Source organism: Nerophis ophidion, linkage group LG18 (assembly GCF_033978795.1).
Source record: "Nerophis ophidion isolate RoL-2023_Sa linkage group LG18, RoL_Noph_v1.0, whole genome shotgun sequence".
Lineage (NCBI taxonomy): Eukaryota > Metazoa > Chordata > Actinopteri > Syngnathiformes > Syngnathidae > Nerophis > Nerophis ophidion.
In genome coordinates, this window is record NC_084628.1 from 9130837 (window position 1) to 9155132 (window position 24296).

General features: G+C 37.6%; 2 protein-coding genes across 4 annotated transcripts in view; one reads left to right on the forward strand and one right to left on the reverse strand.

Annotated features, from left to right (window-relative positions):
• gucy2f (guanylate cyclase 2F, retinal) overlaps window positions 1–16547 on the reverse strand; it is a 71937-nt gene extending 55390 nt beyond the window's left edge. For both annotated transcript variants that reach the window (XM_061878706.1, XM_061878708.1), the window contains exons 1-2: window positions 15781–16547; window positions 15665–15711 (exon numbers count right to left, since the gene is read on the reverse strand). The gene's annotated coding sequence lies outside the window, so the exon portion shown is untranslated. The remainder of the gene's footprint in view (window positions 1–15664; window positions 15712–15780) is intronic.
• tsku (tsukushi small leucine rich proteoglycan homolog (Xenopus laevis)) lies at window positions 1547–21450 on the forward strand. 2 transcript variants are annotated; one of them, XM_061878710.1, is made up of 3 exons: window positions 1547–1757; window positions 16159–16470; window positions 20594–21450. In XM_061878710.1, the coding sequence occupies exons 2-3, from the start codon at window positions 16165–16167 to the stop codon at window positions 21335–21337; spliced, it is 1050 nt and encodes a 349-aa protein (XP_061734694.1). In that variant the 5' UTR covers window positions 1547–1757; window positions 16159–16164; the 3' UTR covers window positions 21338–21450. The 2 variants fall into 2 exon arrangements, with proteins under 2 accessions (XP_061734694.1, XP_061734695.1); XM_061878711.1 differs by lacking the exon at window positions 1547–1757 and adding an exon at window positions 14308–14575.
• Window positions 21451–24296: the final 2846 nt, after the last annotated feature.

A 24296-nucleotide genomic window follows, 5' to 3' on the forward strand; every position in this document is an offset into this window, starting at 1 on the left:
ATGTTACTTCTTTATCTCTTTTTTTCAACCACAAATGCTTTGCTCTGATTAGGGGGTACTTGATTTAAAAAATGTTTACAGGGGGTACATCACTGAAAAAATGTTGAGAACCACTGTAATATTACAAACGGTCGCTATCATTTGAAATAGGGCAGGGGTGCCCATTACGTCGATCGCAAGCTACCAGTCGAGCGCAGGGGGTGTGTCAGTCGATCTCCAGCCAGGCTTTTAAAAAAAATAGACCTAAAAATGAGTGATCATCAATCTTCACCAAGACGTCACTTAAATGACATTCATTATTATGAAAATATGACCGAGAGGAAGGCGAGAAACACTTTTTATTTCAACAGACTCTCGCGCCGTACCTTCCGTCAAAACTCTAAAGGCCGACTGCACATTTCCTATCTTCACAATAAAAGCCCTGCTTCATGCTGCCTGCGCTAACTAAATACAGAGTCTCGGAAAACTGGCGTGCACAAGCGATCCCTCAGAAAGCTGGCGTGCACATCACTTGTGCACGCCAGCTTTCCGAGACTCTTATTTTGTTAGCGCAGGCAGCATGAAGCAGGGCTTTTATTGTGAAGATAGGAAATGTGCAGTCGGCCTTTAGAGTTTTGACGGAAGGGACGGCGCGAAAGTCTGTTGAAATAAAAAGTGTTTCTCGCCTTCCTCTCTGTCATTTTTTCATAATAATGAACTGGCAGCAGCCAGCGTCATCTCACAAGACCCTCGGGTGCCGTGAATGTCAATCAAGCAAGCTACGGAATTTGCCGCCAATGTTTTTCTTGTAAAGTGTATGGAAGCTGGATGAATTAGATGCCAAAAAACAACCACTTTCATGTGGTATTGTATAGAAAGGACAACTTTTTTTCTCCTCCATTTGAAAATGTGGGCGTTATCATCATTACTGTCTGATTCCAATCAATGCAAGTCATCAGAATCAGGTAATACACCAACTTATATTATTGTCTTTGTGAAAGAAAGACATCTATATGTGTTACAGATGCTTGTATTATCATTAAACACATTTAACTTGTTTACAAAAATGTCTCTTTCATAAATAAATAAATATGAATGATATATATAAATGAGGTAGATCCCCTCGAGTTGGTCAATTGAAAAGTAGCTCGCCTGCAGAAAGTGTGGGCACCCCTGAAATAGGGGTTGAATAATGAGTGAGTGTGTTTAAGTTACAGTGTCCTCTTGTGGCCAAAGATGGAAATTGCCTGTGAAAACTTTCAAAACTGTGGGATACCCCGGAAATCAGTGGTAGTATTTCCAGCATAAAATCTACTAGCATTGGCCACGTCAGCTACTGCCTCATTCCAACTCATTTAGAGACACAATCGCAATATTAATCTAATTCGACACTTCAATAAACTGAAATCTGTTTGTATTGCGCAGGTTTTTCTTTACACATTTGCATCGAAGAGACTTTAAAAGGCTTCAAGTGCGAAAACTGTTAGTTGTTGTATTTTACTCTGAAAGGAAAAAGCGGAAGTGCACGTGTTTCAGAAAAATTGCTTGTGGCAGCCAGTAGCAAAAGTGGGATGGGAGCAGGCGAGTGTCCTACTGACAGTTAGAACGTGACGGAGCAGAGGGACGGAGGGAGCTCATGTAGCCGCGGAGAGACACACTCCGCCCGGACAGAAAGGAGCCCTGCTCAGCGGGGGGTCTGGAAAATGGGAGCGGTGAAGTGAAGAAGAAGAAGAAAAAAAAAAAGGCCCGAAAAAGAGCGTGGAGGACCTGGATGAAAGGCGAGTAAACTAACTTCGAACTTCCTGAGGGTGAAAGTTTCCCAAACTTTTGACTTTTAAGAAGAGGCTTAACAAAAAAAACGTTAAGAGGGTGAGTTGGGAAGTTTCTTCAGCGCTGGAGCACAGCGATCAGATCAGGTTTCATTCGCCTCCGTGTTTTTTAAGAAACCGCCCCCGGTGTGCTGGACTTCACCGACCGGACATTTTTCCTTTTTTTAAAAAAAAACACACAAAATGACAGCATATAGTTCAGCTTTAGCCCGGCGTGATGCTACATGCTGGCATGTGATTGACAGCCGCGGGAGGGCGGGCCAACGCTTACTTCTATAATAGCATCAAATATTCAGCAATCAGTTGAATATTTAATGTGCACGCACTGCTGTAAGAAATCTGACCTGGAGATGTGCCAGACTGAAATGGTCACTTCCCCCTGGCTAACTGCCTAATCTTCAATGCATGATATTCGTCCCAAAAGTGACTTTTTCAGGATGTTCTAAAACAGGGGTCTCAGACACGCGGGCCGTTATTTCGCGGCCCCCGCCTTAAAGGCCTACTGAAATGAGATTTTCTTATTTAAACGGGGATAGCAGGTCCATTCTATGAGTCATACTTGATCATTTTGCGATATTGGCATATTTTTGCTGAAAGGATTTAGTAGAGAACATCCACGATAAAGTTTGCAACTTTTGATTGCTAATAAAAAAGCCTTGCCTTTACCAGAAATAGCAGACGATGACGTCACCCGTGTGAGGGCTCCTCACATCCTCACATTGTTTATAATGGGAGCCTCCAACAAAAAGAGCTATTCCGACCGAGAAAACGACAATGTCCCCATTAATTTAAGCGAGAATTAAAGATTCGTGGCTGAGGATATTGATAGCGAAGGACTACAAAAAAAAAAAAAAGGTGATTGCATTGTGAGCGATTCAGATGTTTTTTGACACATTTACTATGATAATTCTAGGAAATCCCTTCTCTTTCTATTGTGTTGCTAGTGTTTTATTGAGATTATCTAGTACTTGATAGTCGGAGGGGTGTGTCCACGGGTGTCTTGATGCCAGTCTCTGAGGGAATTAGTCACAGCAGCAGCAGCGCGACAGAAGTTCCGCTGATCTCCGGTAAGAGGCGACTTTTTACCACAATTTTCTCACCGAAACCTGCTGGTTGACAAGTGGTCGGGATCCATGTTCGCTTGACCCCTCTTATCCATAGTAAAGCTTCACCTCCGGGAATTTTAAACAAGGAAACACCATGTGTTTGTGTGGCTAAAGGCTAAAGCTTCCCACCTCCATCTTTCTACTTTGACTTCTCCAATATTAATTGAACAAATTGCAAAAGATTCAGCAACACAGATGTCCAGAATACTGTATAATTGCGTGATGAAAAGAGACGACTTTTAGCCGCTGGTGGTGCTGCGCTAATATGTCCCCCCCAACTGGAGACGTCACGCGCACGCGTCATCATTCCGCGACGTATTCAACAAGAAACTCCGCGGGAAATTAAAAATTGTAATTTTGTAAACTAAACCGGCCGTATTGTCATGTGTTGCAATGTTAATATTTCATCATTGATATACAAAATATCAGACTGCGTGGTCGGTAGTAGTGGGTTTCAGTAGGCCTTTAATATGAAAGTTTAATGTTAGTGCGGCCCGCAAGTTTTATGTGAATGGCGCTTGACAGCGTTGTGTTATTTGGGTCTAAAATGGCTCTTTCAACGTTCTGGGTTGCAAATGAGTGAAAGCGACAGAGACGTTGCCATGAAGACGAGTTTTTTTCTTACGTCCCTGGCTGCAGTCACAACGCGACACCTGTCCGTCAGTAATAACAGTCCCCGATAACCTGGGCCAACTCAAACCGTTATTTGTTTTTTTATTGTTTAATTTGCATTGCCTCACACGATGAACATTACATATGTTTCTATATGGCACCGGATAACACTCCGGGAGCCATCACTTTTTTGCGCTCGCTATCCTGGTATTTTCCCGGCTGTTATCCGCCGACCGCTGTGTTGGTGTAGAGAGTAAAAGCACACATTGCGGAAATAACATTATTCTCCATGCGTCGGCTAAATACAAATATATTCCACAACCCCAAACATGTCTTTTTCAAAATCTGCAGTGAAGAGAAAGGTTAGTGATGAGCAAAGACAATTCCAGGAAAAGTGGGAGATGCAATATTTCTTTGTTGAGCACAGGGGCCCCCGACGTGTCTTACTTGCACAGAAAAAGTTGCGGTGCACAAGGGATACAATTTGAAATGTCATTATACAACTAGACATGCTGAGGAGTATGCACAATTTTTTAAAGAAATCTTTTCTTGTGGCCCAGCCTCTGCATTCAGTGGCCCCCAGGTAAATTCAGTTTTAGACCCCTGTTCTAAAACGTTAAAAATGAAAATGCGTTGTGGCCAAGCTGGCTCTGTGTTCAATGAGTACTTGGTGCCATTGAGCCTTTCTCGAAAAATAAATAAGCCCCATGCTCGCGTATGTTTGGCTGTACACAGTGGTGGGTAGAGTAGCTAGAAATTGTACTCAAGTAATAGTACTGTTACTTTAGAGATGTATTACTCAAGTAAAAGTAAGGAGTAGTCATCCAAATATTTACTTGAGTAAAAGTAAAAAGTATGTTGTGAAAAAACTACTCAAGTACCGAATAACTGATGAGTAACCTCTTCGTTTAATGATGACGGCAACAAGTAATGCACAAAAACCTAAAAATAGCAATGAACAAATTCAGAGCCAAGAGTATCTCTTAAGCAACTAAAAGAATAATATATATTAAATGATATACATTTGGTTTTACACTGTATTGAAAAACAATTTGAAAATGAATTTTACCTTTGCAACCTAATTATACTATTGGCTAAGTTTTGTATTCATAAATGTAAGTTTCTCAATACCCGACCTGTTTTTTGTGCCTTTAAAAAAGATTTAGAACTCTACAGTAAAACACTCTACCTCTAACAACCAAAAAGCTGTGAAAACGATGATGCTGTGTTCCAAATTTAAGCTATTTATTGAGATTGAGTGAGCCTATGGCTATGCACTTTGTTTATTTTATATATATATATTTTTTGCATTCTATTTTAGTTACTTTGAATTTACAACCCCCTGGCGCTGTTTTGTAAGTTTTGTATACTGTTTTGTACTGTTTTTGTACTTACTTTGATTATTATTTTCAACTGTTTGTACATGTTGAAATTTATAAATAAAGGTTTATAAAAAAAAAAAAAAATCATGTGACCGCCTGGCTCTGTTTAATTGGTGAAACGGAGTCAAACGTCACCAGTGACTGCATTTGATTGGTGAAACGCAGGTATGTGATGGATCCTACTTTGAAGGTCTGTCCGACAAACGAAAACAAAGCGTGCATTAACAGATCGATAAAAATCAGTAGCGAGCTGAATGTAGATAAATGGAGTGGAGTAAAAGTAGCGTTTCTTCTCTATAAATATACTCACGTAAAAGTATGTTGCATTAAAACTATTGTTAGAAGTACAATTTATCCCAAAAGTTACTCAAGTATATGTAATGGAGTAAATGTAGCGCGTTACTACCCACGTCTGGCTGTACGAATCGTTCAAATCGCGTAAAGCAGGGGTCCCAGACACGCGGGCCAATTGCGGCCCACGAGACCTTATTTTGCGGCACGCACCTTGATAGGTAAATTTAGTGTTAGTGTGGCCCGCGAGTTTTATATGAATGGCGCTTGACAGCCTCATATTTGTCATATAATTATTAATCCTCCCGAATTTTCCGGGAGACTCCGGAATTTCAAGGCAATCATTCAAGAGTCATCATTCCCGCGAACATCTGTCAGTTTTCACCCAAACAACATTGTTCAATGGGTGACGTGTTGGCACAGCTTTTGACGCCCTCTACAACTTGTAGTACTAACAGCGTACCGTTCAGACATTTCTGTTTTTGGCTTTTATGAACACAAGTCATAGCATCCACCTTTTCATCAAACATACAGCATACAGTCTCAGCCACATGTTCTGTAAGGTTTCCGCAAACACGTGTCAGTGACTGCAAGGCATACTTACAGGTCACACTGACGGTGGCTGTATAAACAAGTTTATCACTGTTACAAATATGCGCCACACTGTGTAACCCACATCAATCAAGAATGACGAACACATTTTGGGAGAACATCCGTACTGTACCGTAACACAACATAAACATAACAGAACAAATACCCAGAATCCCATGCAGCCCTAACTCTTGCGGGAAACAATATACACCTCTGCTACCACCAAACCCCCCATGTTAGATTTTTTTAAGAAATATTTTCTTGCGGCCCAGCCTCACCCAGTGTCTGCATCCAGTGGCCCCCAGGCAAATTGAGTTTTAGACCCCCTGGCGTAAAGGATAAACAATTCTTCAGAGTTCCTTGACAGGTAATTAAAAAGAGAGGAAGAGTGCATTTTACAAAACGACGAGAAAAGCATGCAGCTCACGCTTCTGCCCCAGGGAGCAGAGTTGAAGAATGCATGAGTTTGTAGTGATCACTTTATTTAAGGTCTGTTTGACATACTTTAACATTTATTATTTCTCATTAAAGTATTATCTTGATATTACTATTATTTCTTTAACACACGTTTGCTACAGATGTTTCAAAAAGCACCGACTCGGCAACTCTAAAAGTCAACAAAACCTAAAAAATTTAAGCTTTTACCAAAGACATCAATCATAAATGAAACTTTCAGCACATACACAATGTTGACATCTATATACCTAGCTATCCATCCATCCATCTATATATACTTATGTGTGTATGTGTGAATATATACATGTATATACATCTGTATGTATATATATACATACACGTGTATATGTGTGTGTATATATGTATATATATATATATATATATATATATATACATACATATATATATTTTATATATATATATGTGTGTGTGTGTATATATATGTATATAAATGTGTGTATATATATATGTATGTATATATATATGTGTGTGTGTATGTATATATATGTATATAAATGTGTATATATATGTATGTATATATATATATATATGTGTGTGTGTATATATAGATATATACATATATGTGTGTGTGTATACAAATTTGTGTGTGTGTATATATATCTATATATATATATGTATATATATATAGATATATATATGTGTGTGTGTATATATAGATATATACATATATATGTGTGTGTATATATATATATATATATATATATATACCCCAGGGCAGCTGTGGCTACTGAAGTAGCTTACCACCACCATGTGTGAATGAATGTTAAGTCCCACTTCTCTGTGAGCGCTTTGAGTGTTTAGAAAAGCGCGATATAAATCTAAGTTATTATTATTATTATATATGTGTGTATATATATACATACGCACACATATATATATATATACACATGTATATGTGTGTATATATATATATATATATATATGTATATATGTATGTGTGTGTATGTATATATATATATATGTGTCTGTATATATAATGTGTGTATATATATATGTGTGTGTATATGTATATGTATATATATCCTTGTGTATGTATATATATATATATATATATATATATATATATATATATATATATATATATATATATATACATACATATATACACATATATAAATATATATATATATACATATATTTATTATTTATATATTTATATTTATTTATCATTTACAATTTTTTTAGAATTTTATTTTAGGCTAAATCGCCCTCCCCTAATTAAAATGAGTGCAACTCCAGCTACTAGGTTGTATGATTGTTTTATCATGATGGCAGGTTATTTACATGTCCAGTTTCTTTTGGGGGAAAAAAATTTAAAAATGCAAAACAAAAATGGACCGATTGGTTTGAACTTTAAAGGCAAAACTGTTATTGTTACTGCGAAAGAAAATGTTTAAATTGTTAGCTGTTTGAAAGATAATTCACAATATTTCAAGACAATTAGGGCAAAGAGTGTCCAAAATAAAATCAGTAATCAGGTCATGTCTCCTTTTTTGATCACTGTTATTTTTTCTTTTGTACTGCACCAGTATAAATGTATTCATCCGGCCTAACCGCCATGCACTCCACTGCGGCCTAATTGTTTTTTTAGTTTTTCAATATATATAAGCGCCATCGGTTTAATTCAAACCCTCGAGGCTTGATTGCGTGTCATGCATTCATGTAGCTTTCAAAGGATTAAGCGTTTTTCTAATCGAGCTCTTTTCCGCCTTAAGATCAGAATGTGATGTGATGTGATGTGATGTGAGCCAATTAAAGATGAATTCAATGAGTTTGGTGTGAGAGGCTAACAGACGGTATCCAAAAATTAGGTCAATTCAGAGGAAGGAAATCCGATGACTTAAGGCCATTTAATCACCTTGTTAGCGCTGATAACATTTCTGGATTATTACGTTTTATAACTGTTGGCACAAAGTTCTGAGATATACTTGGAGATGGGGAGTGGTGGGGATAGTTGTAACGTGATTAATGCTGTTGACAATGGCTTGATGATGAACAACAGAAGAAGTTGTCACGCCACTTTCAGAGAACAAAAAGGCGTGAGAACATCTAAGAAAGTGAGAAGGTGTTTGGGCGTTTTTTCACAGGCTATTGTCGATTGTTCACCCAGGGCGGGAGGCGTAGGTTATTGTTCTCAATACTGTTGTTGTCTTCAAGAATGTGTGTGATTTGAAGCTTACAACCACTGGAGATTTATTGGCGAGAGGTCGCAAGGAACACCTGGTGTCGAGCGTTTAGCCTCCCCTGGAGCAGATGGAGCAAAGGGTTCTAAGAAGGGTGAACTTCATGGCTTCACTGAAATTCAAGATGAGATTATTTAACAATGTTAAGTCTGCATGTGGTCTCTGCTTTTATAAGGAAGCACATCTATCCCCGTCTTGAGTAGCAAAAAATCTTTCAGAGTGTTCGGATTTTGACGCAATTACTCCCAGCGAATAATGGGAATAGTCTGCTGTAGGGGTATGAATCTTTGGACACTTATCCATTCGATCCAATTTCGATTCCTGGGGTGACTATTTGATTCAGAATCAATTCTCAATTCGACACCGTTCCCCATCCAAACCGATTCACACAATGCATTATTTGGTTTAATAATTCTAATTAAAGTTTTTTATAACAGTTTACAGGGTAGACAAGCTCTTCTGGTTGCATGGATATAGCCTAAACAACTTATTTTTAAAAATAAATTTTTATTAAAAAAAAGGAAAGAAATATTGTAAAACAAGTCTAAAAATTAATATTAAAACACTCTTTGACACTGATTTAACAATGGTGAATGACAAATGCATAATAAATGTTGAGTTGCTACTATTTGGCCAAAACATATTTAAAAAAATATATGTCATCACTAATAATAATCAAAGTTGATAATGATTCTTATGATAAAAAATGTATACATGCATTTCAATATACTGATATGATGATGATGATGATGATGATGAAACCGATTTAATATCCCTGATGTAGGGCTATGTTCTCACTGCGGGTCAATTCAGATTTTTTTGCCCATAGGTGACATTAAGGCTGAGTGATATCGATATCGATACTCAATATCAATAAAAAATATGTTGTATAAAAATGTTCAATACATATGTATTCTCTTACGTCGGAAGAAACTGCAAGTTACAAAGCAAGGTTAGTTGCATGAACTTACAAACTCGTGCTCAGGTAACCTAACAAAACAGGAAGTGGTCATTGAGCAATGGGAGGGACACGCTAACGGTGTCAATTTGGTTGTGCCATCTTGCTGTCTCGCTGTTGATTCTTTACATTGAGTGAGAAGAGAAACTAAAAACAAGTGCTGCAGAGAACAAAGAAATTGTCGAAAAAACAGGAAAAGTCACCTCGACAGTATGGCATGTTTTTGGATTTTTTAAAACAGACCATCTTTTGATTTTTTTCTTTTCAACGCTTGTCCATTCCTTATTAGGGTATTAGGAAACCACAGGTTGGAACTAAAGTTCAGGACTGTATGAATAAAAAAATATTTACAAATGATAACAAATGTGATACTTTAAAATAAGTCATTTGGTCCAATAATATTTAAATAATAATTACAGCATATCATAATTTGTAAAATAAGAATAAAGGACCAAAATAAATATTACACAGCCGTAACTTCCTTGCAGTAATCCTGCAGAAAATGCTTATCCTCAGGTTTCTCTATGTTGACATTTTTAAACTTTGCTTTATTTTGTTACACTTTATTAAGCATTTCTTACTTATGCCTTATTTTCCCATCTTCATTTTAGGAGTTTATTGTTCACATTGTTTGAGTGTTTTCAATGGTTGTGTTGATATTTACTATTCATTATTTTATAGGTCCAGTGTTTCCCACATCTATTTGTGGTGGTTTGGTGGGGTGGAGGGGGGAAGTCAGCGGCGGCGGCGATGACCAAGAAGAACGCAGAGTCCCATTGCTTTTATGAGCGGTCGAGCGAGTCAAAAGCCGGGAAAAAAAATCAAAAACATTTAAATCTATTTGTGGCGGCCGTAATTCTTTCGTGGCGGGCCGCCACAAATAAATGAATGTGTGGGAAACCATCCATCCATCTTCTTCCGCTTATCTGAGGTCGGGTCGCGGGGGCAGCAGCCTAAGCAGGGAAGCCCAGACTTCCCTCTCCCCAGCCACTTCGTCTAGCTCTTCCCGGGGGATCCCGAGGCGTTCCCAGGCCAGCCGGGAGACATAGTCTTCCCAACGTGTCCTGGGTCTTCCCCGTGGCCTCCTACCGGTTGGACGTGCCCTAAACACCTCCCTCGGGAGGCGTTCGGGTGGCATCCTGACCAGATGCCCGAACCACCTCATCTGGCTCCTCTCGATGTGGAGGAGCAGCGGCTTTACTTTGAGTTCCTCCCGGATGGCAGAGCTTCTCACCCTATCTCTAAGGGAGAGCCCCGCCACACGGCAGAGGAAACTCATTTCGGCCGCTTGTACCCGTGATCTTATCCTTTCGGTCATGACCCAAAGCTCATGACCATAGGTGAGGATGGGAACGTAGATCGACCGGTAAATTTAGAGCTTTGCCTTCCGGCTCAGCTCCTTCTTCACCACAACGGATCGGTACAACGTCCGCAATACTGAAGACGCCGCACCGACGCATCGGTGTGTGGGAAACCCTGAGGTCATTAAAAAAATCATTAATTATCGATATCAACCGATATGAAATACTTTGTATCGTTTTCAGCCATATTGCCCAACCATATGCAACATGTATCTGATTGTATTTCATGTCACTGTGAACAGTACAATTCTGATTCTTTCAAATCCTACTCGGCTCTCTTTCGTATGTGGTCATAAATCCAATATATATCTGGTGCGAGTGCAGTCTGGACGCTCAGGTCGAGTTCAAACAAACGTCACAATTTTTGGGCCAAAATACGTGATCTTGTCTGTCTGTTTACAGCGGCATGCATGTACAGTACGTGTGACACATGTATAACATCGTTTTCACCCAGTGATGCAGTCCCAGCAGGTCGTGACTGATTCAACATGTATTTTTAACCAACTCGGCAAAAAAAAAACAACATTCCCGTCTGGACATGGCCCCGCGTGTAGCTGCACGGCATAAGACTTGCGTGTCGAAGAAGAAGCCTGCTGTCTAAAAAAAAAAATGGACCTTTGTTTTTATATATTTGCATCAGCTTGCCACAAATTCGGATTTGACGCTTCCACTTCTCCCCTGTTTATGAATTATAATAGAACCGTGGCTGTATACAATGTAACTTACATCCTATGCTTCACAACACACCTAATAAACACCTGCTTCGCTAGAGAAAGACGGAGCAAAAACGATCTGTGTTGCCACTTTATTGAGGTGTGCATTAGAAGTGAAACGAGATGAAAGTCACAGAGTTGAGTGTCTTGCTTCATGCATTTCTTTCTCTAATTAAACACGTATTGGTGAGAGTACAGATCCGCCACCACAAGCCAGAAGAGTGTGCTTTCCTGGTGAAATACGTAAACCAGTGGTGTTCAAAATGTGGCATGGAACACAGGTGCCAGAGGTTTTTTATAAACCCATGGCACATTGTAGAAATAAAATGAACCAAGAAGCCCAATAATAACAGAGCAAAAAGGCAACACACTGAAATGTAGATCCAAATAAAAAAACACAAAGAAATGTCTATAAATATGTTTTAGCCTTTTTGTTAGCCTATTCCGTTACAAGTTACATGATAGCATCCCAACACCACAACCATTTTAAATGAAATTTTTTTTTTTATGTACTTAAACGCTCCAAACCACTGCTGTTTTTTTGAGAATGTAAAATAGTTGACTATTTTTGACCATTTTTTTCAGCACAATATTGTTTGTTTTGATGTAATGGTAGACTATAAGCCACTGTTGTTCTTTTTTTGAATGTATAAATAGCTCTTGGCAACTGCTACTGCAATTTAAATTCCCGACCTAAAGATGTTGATATTTAATACTTGACATTTGAAAAAAGTTTTCAATAAAGTAGTGAATTTAAAAGTACATGGTTTCAGTTTTGTTTTATTTTTAATGTAATAAGTATTGAAAATTGTAGAAATTTACAGGTATCGATGACAACTATTGAATTATTGGTGTCATGACAACCCGAGTCTGTTCCTTTGTTCTATTGTCTATCTTGACAGCTTGGTAGAGTGCATTGTTTTTCTTGTTTAGATACTTCATATCGGCAGTCTCAAATGAATATGATAATGTTCAGTGTTTCCCCTAAACGGCCAAGATTCCTGTGGCGATGATTGATAACATTGTTCTTGGCAACATTTTTCAACCTGAGGTAGTTCCAAAAAGAAGCTTCAGGAAGGAGGCGGCGGCCGACTTTACAGTAAAGCAGTTTTATTGGCAACTGTGCTACCCGTGGTCACTATAACGTCACCTAGTAATTTGCATAATTTACTACGATCATATGATTTTCTTTAAAAAGGCTAAAAAAAAATTGTACACACATTTAAAACAAATATGTTATTAATCAGTATTAATATATTTTATTTTGGGCAGCATGGTGGGAGAGGGGTTAGTGCGTCTGCCTCACAATACGAAGGTCCTGAGTAGTCCTGGGTTCAATCCCTGGCTCGGGATCTTTATGTGTGGTGTTTACATGTCCTCCCCGTGACTGCGTGGGTTCCCTCCAGCTTCCTCTCACCTCCAAAAACATGCACCTGGGGATAGGTTGATTGGCAACACTAAATTGGCCCTAGTGTGTGAATGAGAGTGTGAATGTTGTCTGTCTATCTGTGTTGGACCTGTAATAGGGTGGCGGCTTGTCCAGGGTGTACGCCGCCTTCCGCCCGATTGTAGTTGAGATAAGCACCAGCGCCCCCCGTGACCTCAAAGGGTATAAACGGTAGAAAATGAATGGATGGATGGATATTTTATTTTATCGTTTTGCCATATTTTCAATTGTTGCTGCTTTTTGTACAATGTACTTTGTTGATTTTTTTTTAAATGACTTAATATTGCTGTAAAAAAGCTGTAGCGCTGTTGCTCTGGTTGGACTTTTTCTGCTTAAAAACCGCTACTGTCCTCTTAATATTTGCACATTTTGAAGATGGCTACCCATTAAAAATCATGTCCACATAGCAGACATGCTGACTACGTTACAAACAATGGCGTGCGTTTTGTTTACATCCGGTTTCGGTAGCGCGGTATTCGGTGATCAGTATTTTTTCGGTGATCAAGTTTTCAGTACATCACTTGTCAATAGTGCGCAAAAAATAGGGTATATAAACTGTATATCAACACATTCTGTAGCGACCATCCAATGTTAAAGTTTTATGTTTGTGTGGTTTGGATTTAATGTCAGTTTTCCCAAGTTAGCAAACACGCCGTCCGTGCCAGAAAGGTAATTGGCGGAGAATGAAGAAGTGTTCTGTGTCCGTGGAAGCGCTGACTCACGAGACATAATTGTTTGTACGGGAATTGTGCCCTTTGTTATCATCATGTTGGTAATAGTTAAAAATAGCGTCAGACTTTGTGTGACTTCTTTTGAGTGTCTTGTGTATTTGTGTGGAGGAAATAAAAATGCTGTGGCGGAAATAAAAATACTGTGGCGGCGCGCCACATTCAATTACATTATGAGGAAACTAAGATTGTTATTTGACTTGGGTTGGCTTAGTGGGAGGGCATTTTAAAGTCTTTGTACTGATGTCAACCAGAAGACGTTAGTGTGTCAGCAAGATGTGTGTGGCGATCATCGAAATGTATTGACACACAAAAAATACCAACTTTTATTTTGTTTGATATTGAGTTAAATGTCTGTAAAAGTTACATGAAACAGTTTGCCGAATGGACCGTTTGGAGTAGAAGGGTCAAAAGAACCGGTAGAAGTGGACTTTGTACTGCAGTGACTGTTGATCCAGTGGCACTTAGGCTGTTACATAAGAACAGATGAATAACCTTAGTACCTTTTCAATACATCAAATAACTTGTCACTTTGTTGACTTTTTACTGTGGATTTGTTTGAAGGGTGGAACTTTGTTTTACCCAGTCCCCTCCCATATCTTATTTAAATCCATCACAAATGCATAATTTGTGCGACTACGTTTGGTATTGCTTCATATTTCAGTTATAGTTTCTCACGCAAGAGTGTTGATTTTATCTTTGGCTTTCTGTGTCATGGCTGGACAACTTAACCATGACTCTTTGTTTCTCTCCCCCATTACATAACTCTTAACCTCTGTACCTCTGGTTTTCATATTCATCAGAAGGAGCACACTTTTTCTTCCTTTTTTGTGTTTTTTAAAGTTGAAGGGCTGAGTTTTTTATCTCTCACTTCATAATACCCAAAGCACAGACAGGAAGAGGGCACAAACCGTACAAGTAAGGTTGCTGGGCTTTATTTCATATTTTTTATTGATATCTTTAAAGTTTTTTCAGACAATGTAATGTTTTCCTGGATAAAAATGGTCTGCTGATATTGTTCACATGTATGTTTTTTACGATTCTCAAGTACTCTCTTTTCTGTGACTTTTCGTGAACGAGCAGTTGAGTGGAATTTGGGCGCATTTTAATTGCCTGCATTTACAATACAGTACTTTACAATAAAGTTGTCGAGTCAGTGATTTATTGCAGTGGTTCTCAACCTTTTTTCAGTGATGTACCCCATGTGAACATTTTTTTTATTCAAGTCCCCCCTAATCAGAGCAAAACAATTTTGGTTGAAAAAAAGAGATAAAGCAATAAAATACAGCACTATGTCATCAGTTTCTGATTTATTAAATTGCATTAGGGTGCAAAATATTGCTCATTTGTAGTGGTCTTTTTTGAACTATTTGGAAACAAAGATATAAAAATAACTAAAAACTTGTTGAAAAATAAACAAGTGATTCAATTATAAATAAAGATTTCTACACATAGAAGTAATCATCAACTTAAAGTGCCCTCTTTGGGGATTGTAATAGAGATCCATCTGGATTTATGAACTTAATTTTAAGCATTTCTTCACAAAAAAAGAAATCTTTAACATCAATATTTATGGAACATGTCCACAAAAAATCTAGCTGTCAACACTGAATATTGCATTGTTGCAGTTCTTTTCACAGTTTATGAACTTACATTCAAATTTTGTTGAAGTATTATTCAATACATATATTTATAAAGGATTTTTGCATTGTTGTTATTATTAGAATATTTAATATTTACCCCTCGGCATACCTTCAAGTACCCCCAGGGGTACGCGTACCCCCATTTGAGAACCCCTGATTTATTGAATAGAAGACATCAACAAATCGTGAATCAGAGTTTGAATCATGGCCTGTCAATTAATTTGTGTTTGAAAACTTTCCCCCATTCACAGTAATGCAAATTAACTTAGTATTTTCCAGAGTCATAGTCTGTGTATAGCCATTGCAAAGTAATAATTGTACAACTGTAATTATATAGTGTAAGAAATATAACAAAGTTACTCACCCTTTGAATTATTTGCCATGGAGAAGGTGTGTCAGCGCCTTTCTTAGCTGTTGAAGTGAACAAAAAAGTCAACTTCTGAATAATAAAACTCATTAAATAATATATTGTGTACTCACCATTGTTACTTGCAAAGAAGTGAGTGTCCTCACAATAACACAATGCAGAGGTGTGCTATTTTTTTGTTCTTGCATCAAGTCAATGTAGCTTCACAGTACTGACAACCAATATAGTATGCCACTCTTACACGACATAGCAGCAAGCTCCTTTTTCCGTTCTGTGATCATCACTTTTTGCTTTTTTGCCTTTACTGGTACCTTTTTGAAAAGCCAAAGAAATGCAAACATATTGCGGTAATCCCTCAATGCTAACTGGGCTGATGTCTTTTTAGACATTATGCATGACATCAGTTCAATCCCTGAAGGTTCCACTGAATTCCGCCCGGTCTGACCTCATGTGTTTATTACATGTTCATAAATAATGTCTTCTGTCTACAGACCATAATGGGGCTCTTCCTGTGGCTTGGCCTGCTGTTTATGTCGGGTGTCCACTCCACCTTGGTCAAGAACTGCCACCCTGGCTGCCGTTGTGAAGTGGAAAACTTTGGCCTTTTCGACAGTTTCAGCCTGACAGGAGTAGACTGCAGCGAGTTGGGTCCCGGCGCCGCCATGCCCATCCCTATTCCACTGGACACTGCCTATCTCGACTTATCCTCCAATGCCTTGGGCCCACTCAGTGACACCATGCTAGCAGGTCCTGGGTACACCACTCTTGTGAGCTTGGACCTCAGCCGCAACCACATTACAACGGTGAGTCCTAGTTGTTGACTTACCATCATGGATGCATTTTGACCTTTAATCACACTTGTACGCGTGTCACTGCTCTCCTTGGCCGTATTGTTTTAATTTCTACCTTATGGTTTGGGTTTCGTTGACATCGTTGACATTTTTTGGTTTAACCTGTTTGGTTGAACTTAAAATGAATGTGAACCAACAAGTATTTTTCTGTTAAAATTATTTACGGCATGAGTGAACAGTAAGCGTCTTATCACTCAGCTAAAACTATCTTGATTGCATGCATGCCGTTCTGTTTCTTAATGTTTTTGCTTGTGCTTGTTACAGTTTACCTCGGAATTCGCAGTACTTGTGCTACTGGGGTATGGCGTGGGCTTAGGAGCAAAAGGTCTTTGTGAACTCATAATTCTGCTGAAGTAATTACTTTTTCTCATTGGCAGTTTTTAGCCACTGGACCACAAAGCTCAGTAGTGTGTAATGTCCCCGAATGTACTTCCTGTAAAGGTCTAACATACCGGACTCAGTGGCCTAGTGCAGTGGTTCTCAACCTTTTTTCAGTGATGTACCCCCTGTGAACATTTTTTTTATTCAAGTACCCCCTAGTCAGAGCAAAGCATTTTTGGTAAAAAAAAAAAAGAGAGAAAGAAGTAAAATACAGCACAGTTTCTGATTTATTAAATTGTATAACAGTGTTATAGTATTGCTCATTTGTAGTGGTCTTTCTTGAACTATTTGGAAAAAAAGATATAAAAATAACTAAAAACTTGTTGAAAAATAAACAAGTGATTCAATTATAAATAAAGATTTCTACACATAGAAGTAATCATCAACTTAAAGTGCCCTCTTTGGGGATTTTAATAGAAAACCATCTGGATTAATGAACTTCATTCTAAACATTTCTTCACATAAAAAGAAATCTTTAACATCAATATTTATGGAACATGGCCACAAAAAATCTAGCTGTCAACACTGAATATTGCATTGGTGCATTTCTTTTCACAGTTTATGAACTTACATTCATATTTTGTTGAAGTATTATTCAATAAATATATTTATAAAGGATTTTTGAATTGTTGCTATTTTTAGTATATTTTTAAAAAATCTCACATACCCCTTGGCATACCTTCAAGTACCCCCGGGGTACGCGTACCCCCATTTGAGAACCACTGGCCTAGTGGTTAGTGTCCGTGCAGAGATCGGTAGGTCATGAGTTCAAATCCCGGCCGAGTGATACCAAAGACTATAAAAATGGGACTCATTACCTCCCTGCTTGGCTTTCAGCATTAAGGGTTTTAATTGGGGCTTAAATCACCAAAAATGATTCTTAGGCACGGCACAGCTGCTGCCCACTGCTCCCCTCACCTCCCAGGCGTGATCAAGGGTGATGGGTCAAATGCAGAGAATAATTTCGCCACACCTAATGTGTGTGTGACAATCATTGGTACTTTAACTTTAACTGTTTATTACGTGCACACTCACTATCGGCTAATTACCACTATTCACTTCGCTTGGTTTTGTATGAAAGGCACAGGCAGAAAAATGTACAATGTTACGGCTTTGATAGCTGTGTGAAAGTGGCTAAGAACTGGAGTCAGTCAAGGAAATGTCAGCCCTTTTCACATGGCTTACAAGAGCCGGTCGATATGGCTGAAAACTGTACTATGATATAAGTTTTTTATATTAGTAGACATTGTTAATTATTTAAATTTTTGTATGACCTACGGAAAGTCTGGACCAAGAGAAAAAAATATTAAATGTTAAATATGTTTTTCAAACAAACCTTTCTCCGATTATAATCCCCTCAGCTTTTAAGGCAGAAAAGAAAGGAAATGTCAACAAAACCGTGGAAAACACTCATCTCAAACTGAACTCACAATAAACACTTAACAATAACTTAAGTAACAAAAGTGTAACAAAGTAGTGCAAAGTGTGGACATGGAAACAATAGAAAAATATATATTTTTTTCAGGTTTCCTGCCAATATGTTATGTGGTCTGTGTAACATTTTATTTGGTCTGTTATTTTTGTGTAATGATTGAAATGCATGCAGTAAATATTATTTAAATTTATTCTATTGATTTATTTTTCGTTATATTTAGTTGTTTATTTTAGTTTTAAAGTCCTGCACTTTTTTTCCTACTTATTGTTTTCGTACATCCAAATAGGGAATGGAGGACGGTTGAAATTAAAAAATGAGCGTGGCGAAAGACTCCGGTCCGTTTGAAAAAACTCAAAATAACTGCCCACTGTCGAGCTGACTTTTCCTGTTTGATCGACAATTTCTTCGCTCTCTGCAGCACTCACTTTTAGTTTCTCTTCTCACTCAATGTAAAGCGAGACAGCAAGATCATGATGATGATGAACCAAACACGATAGTTGACACTGTTACGCGATTGACTGTTTAGCGTGTTCCTCCCATTTCTCACTGACCACTTCCTGTTTTGCTAGGTTACCGGACCGCGAGTGACTTTGTTCATACAACCAACCCATGCCTAATTCTGTTTTATTGCGACCCTCTCCGCCCAAAATATATTGTTAAATTCCAGACTATAAACCGCTACTTTTTTTGTACGCTTTCAACCATGCGGCTTATATAGATTTTTCTTGGTTGGTGGCCATAATGCAAATAGTTTTTAACAAAAAAAACAAGTAAAGACACTGAATAGGTGTGTTACCGTTTGTGCCATAGCGCCATCTTTTGGATGAGTTCGCTGCATTGCCCTTTTGTTTAGACCAGTGGTGTCCAAACTGTTTGACTTTGGGGACGCACAGGGAAAAAAAAAAATCAGATTGCATGTTAAATACCAATATATACTCTATATACATATATATATATATATATATATATATATATATATATATATATATATATATATACACACACATATATATAGCATATACATACCTATGTGTACACATGCACACACACACAAATACACAGTACAAAACTTTTTTTTATAACGGACTGAACAACAACACATAACAAACTACTGCAACCTAAACAACCACCACCATGTCAGACCGTGACGACAATGTAATAGGAAGTAAAAACGATAAAACATTGAACATTAAGAGTATGTGAAAGTTTGACTCCTACTTTGGTTACTTCTCTGACAACCTCCTAAAGTTTTGTCATCAATCTAAAATATGAAGCAGCTAAAATGCGCCGAACAAGGGAAAGTGTGAGGCGGGTGTTTCTTATTTATTACCCATCATGCACTGTAATTGACTTTAAATGTGTAATTTTAAATTACATATGTACGTGTTTTATGATGTCCACAAAGTTCAATGAGAAGGTGCGTTATGTACGACCGCGTGTTGACTTCATTTGTTGGTTCCAGTTAATTTACACCATGAGTCGGGAAAGTTGTTTGGATTGAGTCATTCATAAGAATGCTGTGCTAAAACTGAATTTAAACAAAAGTCGTGGTCAGAAATCTACAATTCTATTATTGTCCATTAGAGTGTGGCACCACCAATCAGAGTACATTTGTCCAGTTCTCTAATTGGTTGCCTTTTTGATACAAGTATAACACTGTGTCTAAACAGAGCAGAAATCTGAGCGAGTGTAGAAAAAAATGTTGAAAGTGCAGAAGGGTGAGGTTGAGAGAGCATAAGAGAGGGGGTGGGAGAGAGCTCATCCATCTGACAGCACTAATTATTGAGTGTTAATATAGATAATAGCAAACACTTTTATTGTGCACAAAATGCACAATAAACTGCCTTTGCGACGTCAACATTAAGACACAAATATAATACAATATGCTTTATAGTCCAAAAAATATGGTATATTGTATATCCAAGGTTTTATCGAACACATTTTTTTATTGATATCGATTACGTGTCTACCGTGGTTTATATTGATATCGTTTTATCAACCCCACCCTACACCTTACTAATGCCAGGAGTTTTGCACTTTCTTTCCTGGGTTTCTGGTCAGTTTGAAAATCATTGATTGAAAGCGAGGAGTATAAACCCACCTAAAAATCGGGGCGGTACATTGATAGTTCTGGATGTATCCTTCATTCTCCAGGTTCTGTGTAAAAGGAACAAGCAGTGAATACAAAATATCACAGCCGTAATTACTTTTTCCCAAGTTTATTTTGTAAATGTGTCTTACCTTGCTGATGTTTTTCAGGTAAGTCCCAGGGCTTTGTCAAAGCTGCGTTACCTGGAGACTCTGGATCTAAGCCACAACGATTTAGAGAGCCTCCCACCGAGCTGCTTCTTCGGCCTCCCTCTGGCAGAAGTTGACCTGAGCCACAACAGCTTACAGAACTTCAACATGGACGCCTTTGCTGCCAAAGTTAACAGCAAGCCCCTCAGCGTGGATCTGTCGCATAATAAGCTCACGTCCATTTCGGCGACGCAGCATGCAAATTTTGTGCACATTCAAAGCCTGAATCTGACAGCAAACCGCCTATCGAGTATACCGCTATTAGCGGGACTTGAGACACTAAGGTACTTAAATCTGGATGGCAACCCAATCAGCGTCATCAAGGAAGGGGATTTTGCTCACCTGAAAGATTTGGTTTATTTGACCCTCAGTGGCCTTCAGCAGCTTCAAGAAATCAAAGCACATGGATTGAGAGGCCTCCAGAGCCTCCAGGTCTTGGACCTGTCCAACAATCCCAAGCTAAAAACACTGAGCCCGGACATTTTCAGCGGACTGAACTCTCTGCAGGAACTTAATTTATTCGGATCTGGGGTGACGTTCTTACCAAATACCATGCTCACGCAGCTCCCTAGTATGAAGAGCATTATGCTAGGAAAGAACATCCGCTGCTGGAGGACCCAGAAACAGGGACAGTTTCATCGACAGCTGGGTCAAGCGCAACACAACGACATTCTGAACTGCAATGTGGATGGTGTTGTCTTGTGATCTTGCCAAAGAGGATCCGCCTTTACGCGTTGTGCCTTTATTCAAATACAGTCAAATATACTGTTAATGGTAGCAATCATAAACACAACATAAAATATTATATTCATCTACAACTGTAACGCTTCACTTTATACATCTTATGCACTTATATAAAAAATACAATGTTTCTAGGTCATCTGCAGGTGGCTCCAAGTAGCAAACAAATTTTAGAGCAATTGACCACTACATTTTTTAATTACCATGTTGACCCGAATATATGATGATCATGCCCCCCCCTCAAAAAAAATACATATACATACATATATATACATATATACACATATATATATATATATATATATATACACACATATATATATATATATACATATACACATATATATATATATATATATATATATATATATATATATACACTAAATTGGCAACACTAAATTGGCCCTAGTGTGTGAATGTGAGTGTGAATGTTGTCTGTCTATTAGTGTTGGCCCTGCGATGAGGTGGCGACTTGTCCAGGGTGTACCCCGCCTTCCGCCCGATTGTAGCTGAGATAGGCGCCAGCACCCCCCGCGACCCCGAAAGGGAATAAGCGGTAGAAAATGGATGGATATATATACACATATATATATATATATATATATACACATATATATATATATATATATATATATATACATATATATATACATATATATACACATATATATATATATATATATATATACACACATATATATATATACATATATATATATATACATATATATATATATATATATATATATATACATATATATATACATATATATACACATATATATATATATACACATATACATATATATATATACATATATACACATATATATACATATATATATATATATATATATATATACATATATACACATATATATACACGTATATATATATATATACACATATATAGATATATATATACACACATATAGATATATATACACATATACATATATATATATATATATATATATATATATATATATATATATATATATATACATATATATACATATATATACATATATATATATATATATATATATATATGTAGGTGTGGGAAAAAATCACAAGGAGATTTTCTCCTGATGATTGAGGGAACCCCTCATGAAACAGTTCTGTAGAGATGAAGTAGTCTTGTGATTTTTTCCCACACCTACATATTGCGCTCTACCACGGTATCGAGCACTATTCTCTGGATAATCCAATCAAGGCATATATATATATATATACATATATATATATATATAACACACACACAGTGTGTGTATATATTGGCTATATGTCAGGACAGTTTATAAATAAATATATGGGGAAAATATGGTCACTGCCACAGTCTAGTTTGCATGAATACATTTCCAGACGTTGATCAAGAAAATTGTGTCTTATAGTCTGGTCAATATGGTAATTTGTACAAACCGTATAGTTTTATTGGAACTGTGTGATTGATAGCTTAGCATGGAGGCTGTAAAAAAGTGGGCAACTGTGAGTTTGACCCTATTTTAAGTCCTCCTAAAACGCTTGTTTTAGTAAACTACGCCCGCCAGCTAGCCTAAGCTTTAAGTGCCATAATGCAACGTTTTGAAGAATGCCTTTTTAAACAGAACCGACGAAGCTGTCCTACAGTTGATTTATTGAGTAATTCGTTTTGCTAGTTTGGTTAAAGCAATGCATTGCTTTTATTTGTTGTTTGTTTATTTGTACCATGCCAAAACCAACTTTTGTTACCTTTTGTCACCTGGTTTTGTGTATTCAGGATCCACATACTTTAAGTCCCGAAAATTTGAAATCAAGCCATGGAGTCATTGCGGATCTATTTATAAAACAATTTTACCTTCTTCCAAACTTGCTCCAAACAAACCGTTTGGAGTTTTGAGACGTGAGTGAAAATGTTGCCTTAGTTACGTTAGGGGATACCTCCATATATGGTAGAGGTTAACCCGCAGAATTTTGCGCCGAGAGGGAGACTACAGCAGGTAAATAAGACCACCAACAAAACTGCTCATTCTGAAGAGGTGGTCACAAAGCGGCTTGAAGATAGTCTGTAAAACATAATCTATGCAACATTTTGGACCAAAGCACCACCATTACATGTTATGTAGACCACAAGGAAATGTTTTTAATGTAGAAAAAAATAAATCATGATATCACCCTTTCAAGAGACTTAAGTGAAAAGAACTCTTCACACACCAAAAGGACCATTTTATATTGACCTTACTTCCAAAAGACCAGCTCTTCAACATTTCCAAGTGTGCTCTTCATTTTGCAAGTTTTCTGTTGCACAGAGAAGAAAACAAACGGTGGACCACAATGACCAGCATTTCCCGTTTGCTATTTTAATAAACACATTTGGCCAATGATCTATGACAATGCACATAAACTTTTCCTGTGGACTGAAGTAAGGCTCAGCGCTTTGCCTCAAGACTGCAATGTTTGAATGCCTGAAAACCATAAAGATGTAATGTGTAGTACAATCACATGACATACGATTCATATTTGTATGGATTTCAACTATGCTGTATGTATTTTTGCAAATATATACATATGTGTATTAAACTGAAATCTTCTCATGCCTCAATGTGACGCGCCACTGATATTTAGGTGTGTCGGTTCAAACCGACAAAGTGAAAGATTGACTAAGTGTCTAGTGACACTTTGACAACATTATGACAGGGTGTGTATGTCTTAAAAATGCCAGGAAAATTTGAATGTAATTGACGTCTTCCCTTTCGCATCATATTTAGGGTACAGCTAAGACTATTTGGATCCAACTCACAGACACAGATTCAGTCCTCATTTACTTGTTTAAAGGGGTCCTATCCTACTAATTTATGGTGCTTTAAAAATTGTGTTATTACTAAAGAACCCTATTATTTGGGGGCTCTATAGTAAGTTCATTTTAAGAAAATATTCCATAAAT